General features: G+C 36.2%; 3 protein-coding genes and 1 pseudogene across 3 annotated transcripts; all 4 read left to right on the plus strand.

Moving 5' to 3' along the window:
- The first annotated feature begins 3,052 nt into the window (after positions 1–3,052).
- On the plus strand, positions 3,053–3,991 carry LOC102951268 (olfactory receptor 6C1-like). The gene has a single exon (XM_007081446.1). It carries the CDS (start codon positions 3,053–3,055, stop codon positions 3,989–3,991), a length of 939 nt encoding a protein of 312 aa, XP_007081508.1.
- A 720-nt stretch (positions 3,992–4,711) lies between these two features.
- LOC122240530 lies at positions 4,712–7,249 on the plus strand (annotated as a pseudogene).
- Positions 7,250–12,090: 4,841 nt separating this feature from the next.
- LOC102964520 (olfactory receptor 6C3-like) lies at positions 12,091–13,029 on the plus strand. Its single transcript, XM_015537236.2, has one exon. It carries the CDS (start codon positions 12,091–12,093, stop codon positions 13,027–13,029), a length of 939 nt encoding a protein of 312 aa, XP_015392722.2.
- Positions 13,030–19,083: 6,054 nt separating this feature from the next.
- On the plus strand, positions 19,084–20,034 carry LOC102964804 (olfactory receptor 6C1). Its single transcript, XM_007081570.2, has one exon. It carries the CDS (start codon positions 19,099–19,101, stop codon positions 20,032–20,034), a length of 936 nt encoding a protein of 311 aa, XP_007081632.2. The 5' UTR covers positions 19,084–19,098.
- Positions 20,035–20,441: the final 407 nt, after the last annotated feature.

Below are 20,441 nucleotides of genomic sequence, written 5' to 3' on the forward strand. Positions count from 1 at the left end.
TTTATGTTTATTTTTGAGAGAGAGACAGATAGAGTGCGAGCAGGGAAGGGGCAGAGAGAGACAGACGGAGACACAGAATACAAAGCAGGCTCCAGGCTCTAAGCTGTCAGCATAGAGCCCGAAGCAGGGCTCAAAACCACCAACCGTGAGATCATGATCTGAGCCAAAGTGGGACGATCAGCCGACTGAGCCACCCAAATGCCCCTCTTTTGCAGTTCAAGTGTGTTCTCTGGTCCTACAAAATTGGCCGGTCAGTATTCACTTTCAGATGTTCACATGAAGTCTTCCTTATCTATTAATACCTTCCTTCACAGCTCTTTGTGCATTCCTACAAAGGGTTTAATCAGTAGCCAGAATGTGTAAGTCTGTCATGGTATTATTTTTCAAAAATGTTTTAAAATTGATAGGAATGTAAGAGGAAAAAAGAAAAAGAAAAAAAAAAACCTTGAAATTGTGGTAAAAATACAGTGCACTGACACATTATTACCTATGGAAGAGTAATATACACTATTTTTATTCCTGGATCTCCAATGCCAGTAAAATAGTACAGAAATTTCAATTTTCAGAATGATATTTTCTATTGGATAAGAACGCCTTTTGGGACTTCCAGGTGTTAGGAAAAACTAGCACTTTCAATGAAAAGGAAACCCTGATCAAAGACAAGTGATGTTATTGAGCAGAAATGATCTTAATTAAAAGAATGAACGTTAAAGAAATTTAATGAAAGTAATTTTATTTAAAGATTATTTATTTATTTTGAGAGAGAGAGAGAGACAGTGTAAGTTGAGGAGGGGCAGAGAGAGGAAGAGAGAGAGAATCCCAAGCAGGCTCTGGGCTGGCAGCATGGGGCTTGACCCCAAACCATAATCTCATGACCTGAGCCAAAACCAAGAGTTGGACACTCCACCAACAGAGCAACCCAGGCGCCCTTAAGGAAAGTAATTTTAAAATAATATTTTATGATGTTTTTAAAAATTATATATCCAAAAATATTGGGCTCCTTTACATGTCCTTTGTTATAAATTTACTCAGTACAGGGAATTTAGGTCCAGTAGGTAAATACACTCTGAAAAGTAGATAAAGTAGGCAACTACAGCTTGTAAAAGAAAGACACAACCTACATAATGCAGGTAGGAATTGGACATACAATGGAGAATCTCACCTGTTGGTGTGATTCAACAACAAACTCAACATCACTTAATTAATGAATTAAACAAGTGTTTATTTTAAGCCTACTGTGACTCTTCTGGGCATTAGATTGTGTTACATGGTTTTGAAGGCAACACTGCATCCTAACTTTCAGACACGCACAATGTGGTGAGGATTTCACAGGAGATGTCAGCACAGATGTTTGGTGGGCTGGGAAGAATAAGTCTAAGATTCTTAGGGGACTGACTCCTACTAAGGGTATTAAACCTAGTGTTGTGAAGTTGGGAAGAAGGTGATTTGAGGTGTCATTGAAATCCGCTACCCACAAGGCTAGTTACATATACATATTTTATTTAAGGCAAGTTTCACAATCATTCTCAGAAAGATTACTGTTACTAAGGAGAGGCAGAGAAAATAAGCGGCCATTGGCAGCCATTGGTAGCAGTGTTGAAGTGCAGCAAATTTCTACATGTGGTGATTGTATCTCAGCTGATTGAGAGAAGTGAATTGTTGGAGGGCAGAGTGTGATGGAATGCAGGAAGCAGATACACCATGGTGGCGAGAGGTCACCATGGTCATAAAGTGGAAAAACAAAGCTAAGATTTTCACAGGTACAATACATCCAGGTGATTCCACCTCATTTTTGTTGTTGTTATTGTTCCTATGTGATTCTCTCCGTGTTCATTGATTCATTACTATTTATTTTAGGTAAATCTTTTAAAAAAAGACACCATCTAATCCCAGAGGTTTTCAGCTCAGGGGTTAGAGAACATTTTCTCCACTGAGCAATCTTATTATGGCTTTTTTAAAATACTAAGCATGCTTCTAAACGCTTCATATATATTAACTCATTTAATACTCATGATGACTTTGTAAGATAGGCCTGTATACAGAGAAATAAACTGTATTTATACAAGTAACACAGAGAGACCACATGGCTTCATACCTAATAAGTGGCTTGGAATCAAACCTAGATATCGTCACTCTTCCTTACGGAAATAACTATGATAATATCATTTAAATTTTGTTTTAAAAAAAGAAATTAAAACTCACTATTTTGAAACCATATGCAAATAAAGAAATTAAACTATTTACCCCATCTTCTTGCAGAGCACTTATGTAACTCTTTAACTGAGGGAAATTCTTCAACAACAACAATAATAATAATGTTTTAAATAGAAGGAAAAATCATTTGTATAGGAACATGGGTCATAATAACTACACATAGGCTGAAAAATTATAAAATATTGCCAGGGATTCAGATGTGATCAAGCTCAGTTCTAAGCTCTTCCAGCTTAAATTATTTTCTGCCTCTTTCTTGCCTGTAACTCTAACACCTAAGGTTGCTGGTAGTGATGACTGTAATATATCTGACTTTGTGAGGTACTAGGAAGAATTGTAAAAGCTGAGCGTTAGCAAAAGTTGATCAATGCTGAAGGACAAAACACACTCTATATTAAAAAATACAGTATCTTTCCATTTTTTAGGATTCTCAGTGTAATTAAAGTTTAAGTTACAGAGAAAAAGAAACTGGTGTACAATTGGAACAAAAGCACAAAGTAGTTCTCACTGGAAAGAAACGTCACGGGCATGTCTCTGAAAGTTAAAAGGTAATATTTGGAGTCAGAAAAGCCTGGGGAAAAACCCTGCTCTAGCACTTCAAGTTTTGTGATATTGAATGTTTTCAAACCTGCCTAAACAAGCGTTTTCTCCTACAAAACAGAAGAAATTAACAGGTCATTGCTATTATCAATTCACTTAAAATTTCCCCTGCAGAGGAAATGACATACTATTTAAGCAAAATTCTGGCTTCACACTTGGACCTTTGTTAACCACTCTTCGAGTTTGTTCCTCGGGCTTTCTTCTGGAGGTTTGGAGAAAACAATAAATAAGCAACTGAGGAATGAGAAACCACACAGAAATAACAGAGTTTATCCTCCTGGGATTGTCAGATGACCCACAGCTTCAGGTGGTGATCTTTGTCTCTCTGCTCGTCACCTACATGCTCAGCATCACTGGCAACCTGACCATTATCACCCTTACCCTGCTGGATTCCCACCTCCAGACCCCCATGTATTTCTTCCTCAGAAACTTCTCCTTATTAGAGGTTTCATTCACAACTGTCAGCATACCCAAGTTCCTGGGCACCATGATGACTGGAGATAAAACCATTTCCTTTAATGACTGCATTGCTCAGCTATTTTTTTACATTCTCTTGGGAGTCACTGAATTTTACCTTCTGGCCGCCATGTCCTATGACCGTTACATTGCCATCTGCAAACCTCTGCATTACATGACCATCATGAATCACAGAGTCTGCATACTCCTTGTCTTCTCTTCGTGGCTAACGTCATTCTTAATCATATTCCCCGCACTCATGTTGCTCCTAAACCTTAATTACTGTAGGTCTAATATTATTGACCATTTTACCTGTGATTATTTTCCCCTGCTGCAACTTTCCTGTTCAGACACAAAATTCTTAGAGGCGCTGGGGTTTTCCTGTGCTGTGTTCACTTTAATGTTCACTTTGGCCTTGATATTTCTGTCTTACACACATATCATCAGAACAATTTTAAGAATTCCTTCTACTAGTCAGAGGAAAAAGGCCTTTTCCACATGTTCATCCCATATGATTGTCATCTCCATCTCCTATGGCAGCTGCATTTTCATGTACATTAATCCATCAGCAAAAGACACAGTGTCTCTGAGCAAGGGAGTTGCTGTGCTAAACACCTCAGTGGCCCCCATGCTGAACCCATTTATTTACAGCCTAAGGAATCAGCAAGTCAGGCGAGCCTTCATGGACAAGGCAAGGAAGATAGTATTTTTCTCAAGCAAATGAAATGCTGTGGTGTCATAAATTAGACACACACTTGCACAGCAATTTAAAATATACAAACATGAAATTCAAGGAACTTCTTCAAATCACAATGGCCTTCCTGTCATCCTTATACTTTTGTTCTCTGTTTTTAACAGCTTACAAGCACTATAATATATTTCCCATTCAATTGCAGTAATTTCATACGTCTTTCTAAAGGTTCCATTTTCTGAACACTTTGTTAGTTGCAACTTCTCGAGCAATAATTGTTTTATAAAATAAAGTTGTACTTTAAGTTTTGTTTAGGAAAACCATTATCACCAGGAATGGAGGGGACAGTGTGTAAATACTGTTATGATATTTTACTTACTCTATACAGAAAACACAATTTTATTATTTCATTGATATTTGACAGAATTTCCCTTAAACATCTTGCCACTTCTCTAGGGAAAAAATTATTTAACTGCCATGTGATTTATAGAACATGTGAATGCTTTCATTTAAAAACCAAGAAATACTGCTCACTTAATGGAGTATGTGCATGTAATTTACCTATTGGCTAAAAGAAGTGTAGATCTTTAACAATATAAATACATCTTCATATTTCCAAATCCTGTACTCAGTAGATATAGGTAGATATACAGGTAAATATATATATGCATATACATGTGTACACATATTGTGTGACAATAGTGAAGCAATATCTGTTTTAGATATGTAAGATAAGTCACTTTCTCTAATTCCATGGAGGGTAAGCTCCATTTTCTGACTATGCTGAAATACATATGTATAGCTTCTTCTCTAGTTTTGGACAAGTTTCCAACAGGACATGTATCTAAATTATTTAATGCCTAAACAAAATCATTTAGGTTTCATAGAAAATAAAAGCTTCATAAGAAGAAAATTTATCCATTTCATATAAAATAAAATATCACCTGATAATATTCTTCCACTCACTCTATGTAAGGCATTAAGTGCCTAAAGTATTTTGGAAAGATGTGTGTGTGTGTGTGTGTGTGTGTGTGTGTACATTAAATAAGAATTGTGGAAACTTAAAATGTAATCTAAATTATATGAACTACTTTTTAGTAATAGAAAATATACTACAATCCTAATTAGTAGCCCAACATGCCTAATGATCACTATGCAATTTATTCAATTGAGGAATATATCACAGGAGTTGTTGAGAAAGAAACAAAATAAATTATAGAAAAATGAAGGAGACTCAAAGTGTAAGGGAAAACCTATGCATGGTTTCTCAATTTCATCTTCTCTGAAGTATAATTTGTATGCTAAATAAGGCAAATAGTTGGCAAACTGAGGGTTTCTATAACCTCTCAACATATACTTCCCCATTGATAAGGCAGGTGTCAGATAAATCTGGCATATATAATGTACTTAGGGATGGAAATGAACCTGTCAGGCATATAGTATAAACAGCTAACAATAAATAGCAGTGATTGTTATTGTTAATATTGGTCTTTATATCTAACCACTATAGTTTGGAATCAGTACAAATTATATTTATTAGGTGGTGAGAATATTTAACACAAAATCTACCCTCTTATTTCTCAAAAGCACAATATAGTATTAACTGTAAGCAAATGTACTACAGCAAACAATGTTCTTCAACAATATTCATCTTCAACATTCTCAGAACTTATTCCTCTAACAGAACTTAACTTTTTTCTTCTTAATGTGTATTTTTGAGTGAGAGAGAGAGAGAGAGAGAGAGAGAGACAGAGCATGAGTGGGGGAGGGGCAGAGAGAGAGGGAGACAAAGAATCCAAAGCAGGCTTCAGGCTCTGAGCTGTCAGCACAGAGCCTGACACAGGGCTTGAACTCATGGCCAAAATATCATGATGTGAGCCAAAGTCAGACACTTAACCAACTGAGCCACCCAGGAGCCCCACAGAATGGAACTTTATAGCAGCTACCATCAATTCCCCATTGGCCACTCCAACCTGTCCCAAGGCAGCCACCATCTATCCTCCATTTCTATGAGTTTGACCAACTTTAACACTTCATAAAAGTGGATTTATCCTTTTTTTGTTCTTCTGTCATGTGACTGACTTATTTCATCTAACCTAATGTTCTCCAAATCCATTAACACTGTCACATATTGTTAAAAAAAGAGGAAAGAAAAGAGAAGGAAATGAACAAGCACAAAATGATCAGTTTGTCCTGCTGGGCCTTTATGATGATCCTGATCTTCTGATTGTGATTTTCATCTTTTTATTCATCACATACATATATGTGTCACTGGAAACCTGACTAATCATCACTCTAACCTGGTGATGATCTATGGATCTACACATGCCTATGTATTTCTTACCTGGAACTTCTCTTTCTTAGAACTCTCCTTTACAACTATATATATTCCTAGATTTCTGAGGGCAATTATTACCAAAGACAAAAACATTTCTTATAATAATTGTATAGCGCAAGAAATTTTTTTTTAATTTTTTAAATGTTTATTTATTTTTGAGACAGAGAGAGACAGAGCATGAATGGGAGAGGGGCAGAGAGAGAGGGAGACACAGAATCGGAAGCAAGCTCCGAGCCATCATCCCAGAGCCTGACGCGGGACTCGAACTCACGAACCGTGAGATCGTGACCTGAGCTGAAGTCGGACGCTCAACCGACTGAGCCACCCAGAAGAATTTCTCTTTCTTTTCATGGAGGTGGCTGAACTTCCCATCCTAATCGCCATGTCCCTTGACCACTATGTTGCCATTTGCAAACCCCTTCATTACACAACCATCAAAAACAGGAATCTCTGCAACCTGTTTACGCTCTGTGCATGACTGGGCATGTTTCTGGTCATTTATGCTACCCCTTATACTTCTGCTCCAGCCGGATAACTGTGCTTCTAATATCACTGACCACTTTGCATGTGACTATCTTTCCCTTGTACAACCATATTCTCAGATGCAAGGTTCCTAGAAGTAATTGGCCTTTACTTTGTTTGGATTACTTCGCTATTCACTTTGGCGTTTGTGATTTTGTCCTACATGTATATCACATCTGTCAGTCAGACAAGAAAAAGTTTTTCTCCTCTTGTATTTCTCACATGATTGTTACCTCCATTTCCAAATATGCTAATTATTCTGCAGGAAAAAAAGGCCATCACTGACAAAAGTAGTAGCTATTCTCAATAACTCCTTTGTCCCCATGTTGAAACACTTCACGTACCCCTTAATGAACCAGAAAGTACACAAACCTTCAAAGATATGGTCCTTAAATTACTGTTTCACACAAATACATCAAAATTTTGATTAAGATGAATTAATATTATCATGAATATTTAATAAGAGAAAATGAAATTTTAACCTTCTAATCTCCACTATCTTGCTATATACAGCTATAGGAAATCTTGAGTTCATTAGCTAAACATTCCAAGTTCCCATGTAAATGATTTATGATTGTGAACATAAAATCAGTGGTTATGGAACACAAATCATTTTTCTTACTATTCTAAGTAATAAAAATATTCAACTAAAAATACCAATTCCAAAAGATATATGCAGCCCTGCAGTTTTTGGAGCATTATTCACAAAAACCAAGATATGGAAGCAACCCAAAGTGCACACTCATAGATGAATGGATAAAGAAGACATTATACACACATGCACACAGACACACACACACACACACACACACACACATACAATGAAACATTATTCAACTATAAAAGAGGATGAGATATTGCTATTTAAAACAACATCGATGGACACAGAGGAGATTATGCTACATAAAATATGCCAGACAGACAAAGACAAATACCACCTGATTTCACTTATATATAGAATCTAAAAAAAAAAAAAAATTAACAAACAACCAAAGCTGAAACAAACTCATTATTACAGACAACTAATTGATTTTGCAAGATGGGAGGGGTTGGGGTGATGGGCAAAATAGGCAAGAGGAGTGGGAGGTATAGGCTTCTAGTTAGGGAATAAATAGGTCATGAGTATAAAAGGTACAGAATAAGGAATACAGTCAATGCTTTTATAAATGTGTGGTATTGTGACAGGTGGTAGCTACTCTTAAACGGTGAACACAGCACAGTGTATGCACTTGCTGAACTGCAGTATTATAACCTGAAACTCGTGTAACTTTGTGTGTCATCAATACTCAAGTAAAAACAAAGCAATAAATATAAATAAAGTATCATTGATGAATGAGTAGAAGTGAACTGAAGTGCCAACGTTTTCCTCATTTCCAACAGGGTAAAGATCATATGTGACTGTGAATGACCCAAAGGAGAAGAAAAAGTAAGATTATTACAACAAATACACAAATAAAACCGCAGGTATTCTGGAGTGGAAAAAGTGAGGGTGGATGGTAAGAAGTGAGTCTGAAATGGCAGAAAGGGGTCAAATATTACTGTGCCTTAGCCCTGTTAAATTTAGACATATATATATTGAGGGTACTAAGAAACCTTTTTTTTCCCCTGAAAAATGAGAAGTATGAGACCACATGAAAGGACACAGAAGGCATCATGTAAAGTGAAATGACTCAGACCAAGAAAGAAAAATGCCATATGATTCTCCTCATAAGTGGCTGTTAAAAAAAAAAAAGTAAACAAACCAAAAGCATAATCATATCTGTAAATACAGAGAAAAAACTGATAGTTGCCAGAGGAGGGGGGGGATGGGTAGGAAAATGGGGGAAGGGGAGAGGGAGATACAGACTTTGTTATGGAATGAATAAATCATGGAAATAAAAGACACCAAAAGGATTACAGTCAATGATATTGTAATAGCAAGTAATGGGAGCTGGTAGCTATACTTGTGTGAACACAGTGTAATGTATAAACTTGTCAAACACTAAGCTGTACACCTGAAACTAATGTAACAGCGTGTGTGCACTATAATCAAATTAAAAAAAAAACAATTAATAACTTGAAAAAGAGAGCATAAGTAAGTTTGTTGAGCACAGAACAGGCATTTTCAAGGCATAATGAGATCCACAGTTGGGTCATAAGGAGTACAGATGTAGTAAGCTGGTTGGGGCTGACAGGTGACAAGATGAAGGATTTCTGGGAAGATTTTTATATCTGGCAGAGGATTTCATCCAAATGTTTTTGGGAGAGGGTGGGCAATAACCTAACACTCAAGTCAGAATGTTTTTATGTTTTATGATTTTTTATAACAAATTTGGTAACCAGTGAGGACATTTTCATTTTAAAGTTAATAATAAAAATGCACAACAAAAATAAATGAAATAAGTTGTTTATGTATTCATTCTACTTTATACAAGTGGGAATGTATCAATTAATAAAGCTTTGGTGCCACCTTCAATGAAGAGTCCACTACCATGTGGCTCAGCTCTGTATTTAAAGAGTCCCAAAGGAACTGAGAATAAATTACCTCCTGAATGTACACTAAGTGCCATGGGCATATTAGGAAAAGTAAGTACAGCCAAAGGGAAACCAGGATGATTGTATATGCTAGCAGGTACACTTTTGCTTTTACCTCACTGTATCACTTAGCTTTCTGGAAAGACGCGTGTCATGGCATCACTACACATCTGAGTTTATCTGTCCTTGCACCTTTCCTTTCTTGACCGAGGTCTCTTGGGGGATTTATACAGTGACCAGGGAAGGTAAAATTGGTTTATCTTTGGATAGTAGTCAATCTTCCTCTTATCCAGGGAGCTTTGAAATGTTTTAACTTCCAGTCATAAGGCAGTATTCCCTGGAAATCACTTAAAGAACTCTTAGAACTTAAGAACTTAAGAACTTCATTAAGTTCAGGTCAGAACAATGTTTGTGGTTATATGGAAAGATAAAAGTGATAAAGAGAAATTCCTTCACTTAGAGCAGAGGCTATAGAAAGCTTGCATGCACTCAAGCCTGCCTTTTTCTCAGTATGAGAGGCTTTTACATAACAGAGGCATGGGAGAACTGATGACAAAGTATCCTGAAGTAGTTTATGAATGCATTCTCTCTCACATATTAAGTAAATAAGAAAATCTGAGGTTGTATTTATGACTGGAATCATTAGACATATCAAAACGTAAGTATGTTCTAGATTTGTCAATAAATGTGTTTATCTTTCTCCCATTCCAAAGGTTACTTTGTTGGAATAAAGCAGGGTGATTCCCAATTTATCATATCAGCATATTTACTAAAACAAATTTTATATTTTAGCATTCCAGTCATGTTTCAAAATACAGAAATAGTCTCTGCCTTTTGATCTGCCAATTTTGCCGGTATGTTACAACAAATATGTGTCTGTTCCTAAAGGAAGAGAATGCTGATTGTCAGGAATAAAGAAAAGAAAAGAAAAAGACACAATACAAGCCTGACAGTTACTCCTACAGACTTACCCAGTTCACCCCATAGGGAAAAAAAAAAAAATACAGCAAATATTATTGAGGACTTAGACCGTAGATAAAATCTGATTGATTTTTAAGAATAAAAAGAGAAAAAGACAGGTAAAAGTCATATAGTCTACATTTTAGAAATTTGTGGTTTCTATAAAGTAAATTTTACAAAGAATTTTATTTATTCTACTTATTTAGTCTCCTAGAAAGAAGACAATGAAAGGTTTTGTTATCAAAAACACTTCCTTATCAGTTCCTGCTTGCCCTCAGACAAATTTGAGAGTTTTAAAAGATAAATAGTGGAAAAAGAAAAAACAGAAAACAGTTGTTAATTTAAATAAGGAACATAAAAATGACATAAGTGAAACAGTATGCTGTCAAAATAGATTATTGATATAGCTCTACCTATGTGAGTATTAACTAATATCTCTGGCTTTAGTTTTCTTTCTCATAAATAGAGAACTTTACTCTTATCTATCACTAAGGAAATTCTAATATTTCCTGATAGACAACACATTTATTTCCTCTGCTCATATTTAAAAGAATATATATTAAGAATAACATTGGGGCACCTGGGTGGCTCAGTCGGTTGGGCATCCGACTTCAGCTCTGGTCATGATCTCACTGTCCATGAGTTCGAGCCCCATGTCGGGCTCTGTGCTGACAGCTCGGAGCCTGGAGCCTGCTTCCGATTCTGTGTCTCCCTCTCTCTGGCCCTCCCCCACTCACACTCTGTCTCACTCTCTCTCTCAAAAATAAATAAACATTAAAAAAAAAAAAGAATAACATTAATCATAGCTACTATTAAGCTCAGGAATTGTGATTTGGTCATCAGCTTCTACCCAATTTTATAAGACAATAAGGTTTGTAAATGGCATCAAAATTAAAACTCAAAATTGGACATTTTGGTCCTAAGAACACAGTCTTAGAAACTGGAAAACAATGTCTCAATATCTAAATTAGAAACAGAGTATTGTTGCAGAAACATATTTCCTTTGACTCAGGAGACATATCTAGTAAAGTGTTGCTAAAGCTGATGTCAGAGACATTGCTGCCTGTGCCCTCCTCTAGAATTTTTATGGTTTCAGGTCTCCCATTTAGGTCTTTAATCCATTTGGAGTTTGTGTATGGTCTAAGAAAGGGGTGTATTTTCATTCTTTTGCATGTCCTGACCAGTTTTCCCAATACCATTTGTTGAAGAGACATTCTTTTTCCCATTAGATATTCTTTCCTGCTTTGTCAAGCCAAGAAACACACTCTTAACCATAGAGAACAAGATTATGGTTACCAGAGAGGAGGTTTGCAGAGGGATGGGTAAAATAGGTGATGGGGTTTAAGGAGTTCATTTGTCAGGATGAGCATTGGGTGATGTATGGAACTCTGGAATCACTATATTGTACACCTGAAATGAATATAACAGTGTATGTTAACTATACTGGAATTAAAATAAAATGAAAATGAATAGCTAAATATTAAAAGATGTAGTGCACTATTAGAAATTTGGTTACAAATTTGCTCACAGGTATAGATGTGGTATACAGTCACTCATGAGGGGACTTTTAACATAGATCTGTGAATACATTTTTCCTTTTCAACAGGATGTGCAAAATGCTTCTGCTGTAATGGGACTGAGTGGATATTGCAAAAATGCAAACAGGAAAAAAGTTCCATTGGCTTCATTTCTTGGGGCTAATAATACAAACATTTAAATCTTCAACTCCTTTACTATGCACATTTTCTTTCTGTTTTGTTTTGCAACAGATTTTGCTTAAAGAAAATAAAAAATCAGCATGAGAAACCATACAGTGATTACAGAATTTGTTCTCTTAGGCATCTCAGATGACCCAAAGCTTCAGATTATAATTTTTATCTTTCTGTTTATGGCTTATGTATTAAGTGTCACCGGAAACCTAACCATCATCATCCTCACCTTAACAGACTTTCATCTCAAGACTCCTATGTATTACTTCCTGAGGAATTTCTCCTTCTTAGAAATTATATTCACCAGTGTGTCTATCCCCAGATTTTTGGGGACAATCATTACTAAAGTCAAGACCATTTCCTATAACGATTGTTTAGCTCAGCTATTTTTCTTCATCTTCATGGGTGTGTCTGAGTTTTTTCTTCTCACTGCCATGTCTTTTGATCGCTACGTTGCCATCTGCAGGCCTCTTCACTACACCACCATCATGAACAAGAAAATCTGCACCCTACTGGTCTTTGGGTCATGGCTGGGGGGATTCCTTACCATTTTCCCACCACTCATGCTCATCCTCCAGCTAGATTTCTGTGCTGCCAATGTAATTGATCATTTCTCCTGTGACTATTTCCCCATTTTACAACTCTCATGCTCAGATACATGGCTTTTAGAGATGATTGGCTTTTACTTTGCTTTTGTTACTCTGCTCTTCACATTGGCATTGGTGATTCTTTCCTACATGTGCATTCTTAGCACCATTCTGAGAATCCCGTCTGCTACTCAGAGGAAAAAGGCTTTCTCCACATGTTCCTCTCACTTGATTGTCATTTCCATCTCTTATGGGAGCTGTATATTCATGTATGTCAAGCCTTCAGCAAAAGAAAGAGCATCACTGACCAAAGGGGTAGCTATTCTCAACACCTCAATTGCCCCTATGTTGAACCCTTTTATTTATACCCTGAGGAACCAGCAAGTAAAACAAGCTTTCCAAAACTTGCTTCATAAAGTAGTGTTTTCTAGAAACAAATGAAAGTATGTATTAACATGAAAGGATGTTATTGGGAAGATCCACTAAAGGAAAAACAAAATTTTGACTTCTACAATATGCTTCCATATCCATCTCACAGATACTTGCAAGGCTGTGCTCATTTGCTTAAGCTTTCTTGTACACTGAAAGTAACTATGTTGTGTCTTTCTTTCAAAGTGTGTATACGTTCCATTTCCTCATTGATTTACAATTCTGAATAGAAAGGCAGTGGATATAAAACATACCATTTTGCTGATTGCTCCAAATAGTAAAAATATTGTATACTATAATGGCTAATGGAGTAAAATGTTTTAAAAACATACTCTTTATATTTTATTTTCTTGTACTAATATCTAAGTTTCTTTCTTAAAGTTATAAAATATATGAAATACAGTATCTATAACAACCATATTTTTTGCATACTATCTGCAGTATCTAATTCTTTCCACTCTGATATAGGGTTGAGTGTTTATTTTACTGTATATAAACTATTTGAAAGTCATATGTCTTTTATTTTCTACTTATGCTTAAGGCATACATTGTCTTATTTTATATGCTCTCCTTGTTTATCTGTATTATATTGAAACATATGAGATTGATAAACATTAGGCAGTCACCAAGACATGGCACCTGGAAGTTTGATAGGAATTTCACAAATAATAGTATCTCTTCTGTAGAGAATATTTACTCTATGCCATTTGCTCAACTAGATATGTCCTAAATCATATCATATTGAGCTGTCACAGCTATATGGCAAATTTTAGTGATTTTCACACTATTTTTCACACATGTGTAAATTCTAAGCTGGAGGAACTTGCCCGAGGTGTTGAGCTATCACAGTCAATGTGATAACCTGATTTGAAAAATGAAACAAAATGACAAAAACTTGTGTTTGCTCTATTGTGTACATTTTTCAAATCTAGAGACCTGCATATTTTGCATAGCTTTTACTACGGACCTGCACAATTTTATTGGTGTTTTGCACTCACATTATCTCATTTGGCCATGATTATATGATTATAGTCTGGTCAGGGAAGGTACTCATCCTTAATATTGTCGTTGGCATATACTTTGGAACACTAATCAATCAAAAGAAGAAACGCTTCAACTGCCATTGCTGGTGCCACCAGAGTGACAAGGACAAAATATAAAGTACTAGCAGTATTATAGTCCCAAAATTCTCTGTGGAAGGCACATTAAAGTTAATGGAGCCAACGAATGACTTAATACAATGTGGTAGATTCTCAGTTTTTAAAAATGGCATGGAGGAGAGATGCATTTGTTAGAGAGCTGATGTAAGAATTAAGATATTTTATAGTAATCTCTGTCTGGAAAATAATCTGTTGGTCTCCATTTCTCAAGAGAAACAAATAACACTACAAGGTTGTTATTTTTTTCTGTCTCATCGGACACTGTCCCCCAAGCTTCCTTTTCAAATTTCTGTACAAATGTGTTATGCTTTATATTCCTTAGTGTTTTGTGTCTAGTCCTGTCCTGGCAATTTGATTCACTGAATTATTCCCCTTGAGCCAGTGGCAGAGAATAGATAAAACATAAAGTAGCTTATGCTACATAAAATCCATGTAGGAACTGTACCAGACAGTTTTAAAACACCTTCTGAAATTTTTCTCTTTCATATATTTGCTCCTTTCTCACCCTCTTTCCTCAAAGAAATCTATTCCCTCTAGATAAAATGGAAAATTTAAGTCAAAAACATTAACAGTAGAGACCAAATGTGTTCAGTGAGAGGAACTGTGTTCAGGACACTGATTTCCCTGGATTACAACAATGGAAACCACTAATATTTTTTATATTTCAGCCATTCTGCATATCAGTGAGACTGTATGAAATCAAGGTAAGTAGGACATAGGGGAGGGAATGGTAGTCTCTCAAACCTTATCATTGATTCATTACTTATCAGCTCAAAGTTTAAGCATATTAAATAGGGTATATTGGAGTAGTATTTTGCAACTGGATATATTTATAAATTAAAGAGATCTTAGTATATTTTATTATATAAATTTATTCCTTTTCTTAAATAAAAAGCAAGAAATTACCACTCTATGCCTGTGTTTCTAATTTAATATAGACTATGTAGTACTTTCTTTAAGAGAACAGACTTTAATTTTAGGTATTCTCTGATTAAACACTTGTTAGCTATACGAATATATCTAAGGTACAAAAACACACTGACCCTAATGCTTCATTGGGAATAAAGATAAAACTTCCATAGATGTGTCCTAATGGCTATATGAGATAGAATATAAACGTCCTTAGGATTTCATTGGAATAATGGTTTTGGTCAATTACAGTTAACTATGAATATTCTGCCCAAAGTTGGAAATCAATTTCAACCAAAAGAAAATAAATACACCAGTTCTTCTTAAAGCATAGTAAGTGCCACATGGTTTATAGAGCACTTGCATATATATTATTAAATTCATTCTGAAGATGCCCTTGAAATTTTAACTCCATGATAAACAGAAAAAAACTGATGCTTAGGGAATTTAAGAAACTGCCAAAGTCACACTTCCATTTGTATCTTCAAATCACATTCTCTAATTGCAGAACCCATATACTTTCTGTGATAGTAATTTACCCTAGACTGTCATGAATAAGACATTAAGTGGTTTTTTTTTAATGTTTATTTATTTTTGAAAGAAAGAGAGAGAGTGAGTGGGGAAGGGGCAGAGAGAGACACACACACACAGAATCTGAAGTAGACTCCAGGCTCTGAGCTGTCAGCACAAAGCCCAATACAGGGCTCCAACCCACAAACCATGAGATCATAACCTGAGCCAAAGTTGGATGCTTAACCAGCTGAGCCACCCAGGCACTCCAAAAATTAATAGTGTTTTGATATCATAATCTTATTATCACTTTATGTACTCTTCCTCTTTGCTTATTTTTGTCTAAATAAAGAACTGAAAGTTTGAGGTTAGGAGTTGGTATTTGCCAACAATTCCTACAGGTACAATCCTTCCAGCCACTCATTGGTTTCTCCAGGGGAGTCTTAGCTTTATTCAGACCAAAAGAAGTTCTTAGTGAACACTTGTGCCATGGCCCAAAGCCCAGCAAGATTGAACATTGAAAGTAAATTTAGAGTAATTATGAAGCCAACCTAGATGTTACCCACAACACTGAATTAAACAATTTTCCTTTCCTCTAACGTATCAGCCAAAATGCTGAAGAACTCTTTACTCATAAAGTTAAAAAAAAAAAAAAGAAAGAAAGAAAGAGTGATGTGATCATAAAGCACAATGCTTGGAAGCCATGATTCATGAAGTTTCTCTAATGATCTCTAATAAGGTTTAACTGAAGAGTGAATTTAGTAAACACAGAAAAAGTTGAAACAATTAGCCTCTCAAAGTTATTGTATTACTAAGGGATATGTCTACCCAGTGCAACTAGGACATTATTAACAACCACAAAATGCACCGCAAATAAAATGGAATCAGTCTAAGGCTCTTAATCTCTTAAAGGAACATCCTTTTGGTTCTTCACATATCCTTTAATACAGAGTCCCTTTCTCATCTTGGGCATCAAAGAAGTTATCAGTTTCTACTTTATCTAAAGGGTCATTGTTAATACTAAATTGATGGTAAAAAATTTGAAAGGGCATTAACTAGGGGTCCTTTCAGAATGAAACCTTGAAGGTACTTTGTGGCCATCTTATTCAACAAATATGAAGTATTATTGTTAACTTTCATTTTGAATATGTCAAAGAGCTGTCTCAGGGGTCCTTGAAGGGATTCTTGATTTTGACTAAAAGGGTGGAAGATAATATAGAGGTTAACCTAAACCGTGTTCTTCCAGGGGGAAATATGGATCTGCCTTCAGAAACAATAAAGAGGAGGTTCCTCAAAAAATTAAAAATAGATCTACCCTATGACCCAGCAATAGCACTGCTAGGAATTTACCCAAGGGATACAGGAGTACTGATGCATAGGGGCACTTGTACCCCAATGTTTATAGCAGCACTCTCAACAATAGCCAAATTATGGAAAGAGCCTAAATGTCCATCAACTGATGAATGGATAAAGAAATTGTGGTTTATGTACACAATGGAGTACTACGTGGCAATGAGAAAGAATGAAATATGGCCCTTTGTAGCAACATGGATGGAACTGGAGAGTGTGATGCTAAGTGAAATAAGCCATACAGGGAAAGACAGATACCATATGTTTTCACTCTTATGTGGATCCTGAGAAACTTAACAGAAACCCATGGGGGAGGGGAAGGAAAAAAAAAAGAGGTTAGAGTGGGAGAGAGCCAAAGCATAAGAGACTGTTAAAAACTGAGAACAAACTGAGGGTTGATGGGGGGTGGGAGGGAGGGGGGTGGGTGATGGGTATTGAGGAGGGCACCTTTTGGGATGAGCACTGGGTGTTGTATGGAAACCAATTTGACAATAAATTTCATATACTGGGGAAAAAAAGAAACAATAAAGAGGAGTTAAATGCTTAGAGATATCCTTTATCCTCTGCATGAATACATCCTTGGGATGGTCTCAGACTTGAGGAATCATATGCACCTTGTTAAACACTGAAGTTTATTTCTCCCAAAAGGCTGCTGAATGAATGAAGGCATAACATGCATCAGGCTTAGTTGATGCTGGTAAATGAATACAATTCATTGAATTTTCATTAACATCTTTACAAAAATAGTATAGTATACCTTCCCCAAGACTGTGATATTGATCATCTCTCCCTACAGTTTCTTTAAACATGTTCTCTGACCCTACAAAACTGGGGTATCAGTACTCATTTTCAGTGATGTTCACATGAACCCTTCCTTACCTATTGTAACTTCCTTCATAGCTTTTCGTACATTCCCTCAAAAGTTTCATCAGTAGCTAGAGTATGAAAGTCAATCATGGTATTATTTTTCAGAAAAGTCTTAAAATTGAAAGGAAACACGGGAGAAAAAAAGACTATGCAAAAAAGTTTAAATAAGGGTAAAAATACAGTGCACTGATACATTATTAACTATGGAATAGCAATAATAGATTTTTAAAAGCTGGCTCTCCAATGCCAGCTAAATAGAGCAGAAATTTCAATCTTGAGATTGAAACCAAATATTGTCTATTTGATGAGAATGCATTTGGGGATTTCTAGGTGTTATGAAAAACTAGCGCTTTCAAAAAAGCAACCCCTGATAAAGGAAGACTGACATTACTGAACAGGAATAAAGTTAATTGAAGGAATGAATTCTAAAGAAACTTAATGAAAGTAACTTTAAAATAATGTTTTATGAAGTTTTCTTTTTTAAATTGCATATTCAGGGGCACCTGAGTGGGTTATGCATCCAATTTTTGGTTTTGGTTCAGGTCATGATCTACGGCTTCGTGGGTCTGAGCCCCACATAGACCTCCTCGCTGGCAGTGTGGAGCCTGCTGGGGATTCTCTCTCACTCTCTCTCTGCCCCTTCCACTTGTGCTGTCTCTCTCTCACACAAAATAAATAAACACTAAACACTTTTAAAAAACTAAATTGTATATCCAAAAAATTGGGGTTTCTTTTACATATCTTTGTTATATATTTACTTGATATAGGGAATTTAGGCCTAGCGGATACATACATCTTGAAAAGTAGATAAACTAAAAAAAAAAAAAAAAAAAAAAAAGCTTTTGCAAAACTAAGACCCAGCCTGTGTGATCTGCAGCCTGGAATTTGAAATACAATAGAGAACTTCACCTCATGGGTGTGTTTGATTCAACAACAAACTCAACATCACTTAATCAATGAATGAGACATGTGTTTATTTTAAGCCTTCTATGACTCTTCTAGGCACTGGATTGGGTTGCAATGGCTTTGAGGGTAAGAATCTGTGCTAACTTTCAGACAGGCACAATGTAGTGGAGGAGCTCACAGGAGTTTTCAGCACAGATGTTTAGTGTGCTGAGAAAAATAAATCAAAGACTCTTAAACTTTCCCCTGTAGATGAAATGACATACTATTTCAGCAAAACTCTGGCTCTACACTTAAACTTCTGTTAATCTACGTTCAAAATTTGTTCCTTGGGCTTTCTCCTAGAGATCTGGCTGGAGGACAACAAATAAGCAACTGAGGAATGAGAAACCACACAGAAATAACAGAGTTTATCCTCCTGGGATTGTCAGATGACCCACAGCTTCAGGTGGTGATCTTTGTCTCTCTGCTCGTCACCTACATGCTCAGCATCACTGGCAACCTGACCATTATCACCCTTACCCTGCTGGATTCCCACCTCCAGACCCCCATGTATTTCTTCCTCAGAAACTTCTCCGTATTAGAGGTTTCATTCACAACTGTCAGCATACCCAAGTTCCTGGGCACCATGATGACTGGAGATAAAACCATTTCCTTTAATGACTGCATTGCCCAGCTATTTTTTTTCATTCTCTTGGGAGTCACTGAATTTTACCTTCTGGCCGCCATGTCCTATGACCGTTACATTGCCATCTGCAAACCTCTGCATTACATGACCATCATGAATCACAGAGTCTGCATACTCCTTGTCTTCTCTTCGTGGCTAACGTCATTCTTAATCATATTCCCCGCACTCATGTTGCTCCTAAATCTTAATTACTGTAGGTCTAATATTATTGACCATTTTACCTGTGATTATTTTCCCCTGCTGCAACTTTCCTGTTCAGACACAAAATTCTTAGAGGCGCTGGGGTTTTCCTGTGCTGTGTTCACTTTAATGTTCACTTTGGCCTTGATATTTCTGTCTTACACATATATCATCAGAACAATTTTAAGAATTCCTTCTACTAGTCAGAGGAAAAAGGCCTTTTCCACATGTTCATCCCATATGATTGTCATCTCCATCTCCTATGGCAGCTGCATTTTCATGTACATTAATCCATCAGCAAAAGACACAGTGTCTCTGAGCAAGGGAGTTGCTGTGCTAAACACCTCAGTGGCCCCCATGCTGAACCCATTTATTTACAGCCTAAGGAATCAGCAAGTCAGGCGAGCCTTCATGGACAGGGCAAGGAAGATTGTATTTTTCTCCAGATAACGAAAGGCTGTGGTGTCATGAATTAGCCACATACCACATGGCAATTTAAAATATACAAACATGAAATTCAAGGAATTCTTCAAGTCACAATGGCCTTCCTGTTTCCTTATTCATTCTTTGTTTCTTTCTAACAATTAAGAAGCACCTTTAATATATTTCCCATTCAATTATAATAACTTCATATGTCTTTCTAGTTCTCAGTCTTCTGAACACATTGTTAGTTGCAACTTCTTGAGCAACTATTGTTTTATACAGTATCATAGTTTGAGTTTTGTTTAGGAAAACAATTATCATCAGGAATGGAGAGGCTCTGTAAATATTGATATATTTTATTTAATCTATACAGAAAATATAATTATATGATTTTCATTGACAGGAATTCCCTCACCATCTTGTCATTTTTCTAG

This window comes from Panthera tigris, chromosome B4, assembly GCF_018350195.1.
Source record: "Panthera tigris isolate Pti1 chromosome B4, P.tigris_Pti1_mat1.1, whole genome shotgun sequence".
Taxonomy (NCBI): domain Eukaryota; kingdom Metazoa; phylum Chordata; class Mammalia; order Carnivora; family Felidae; genus Panthera; species Panthera tigris.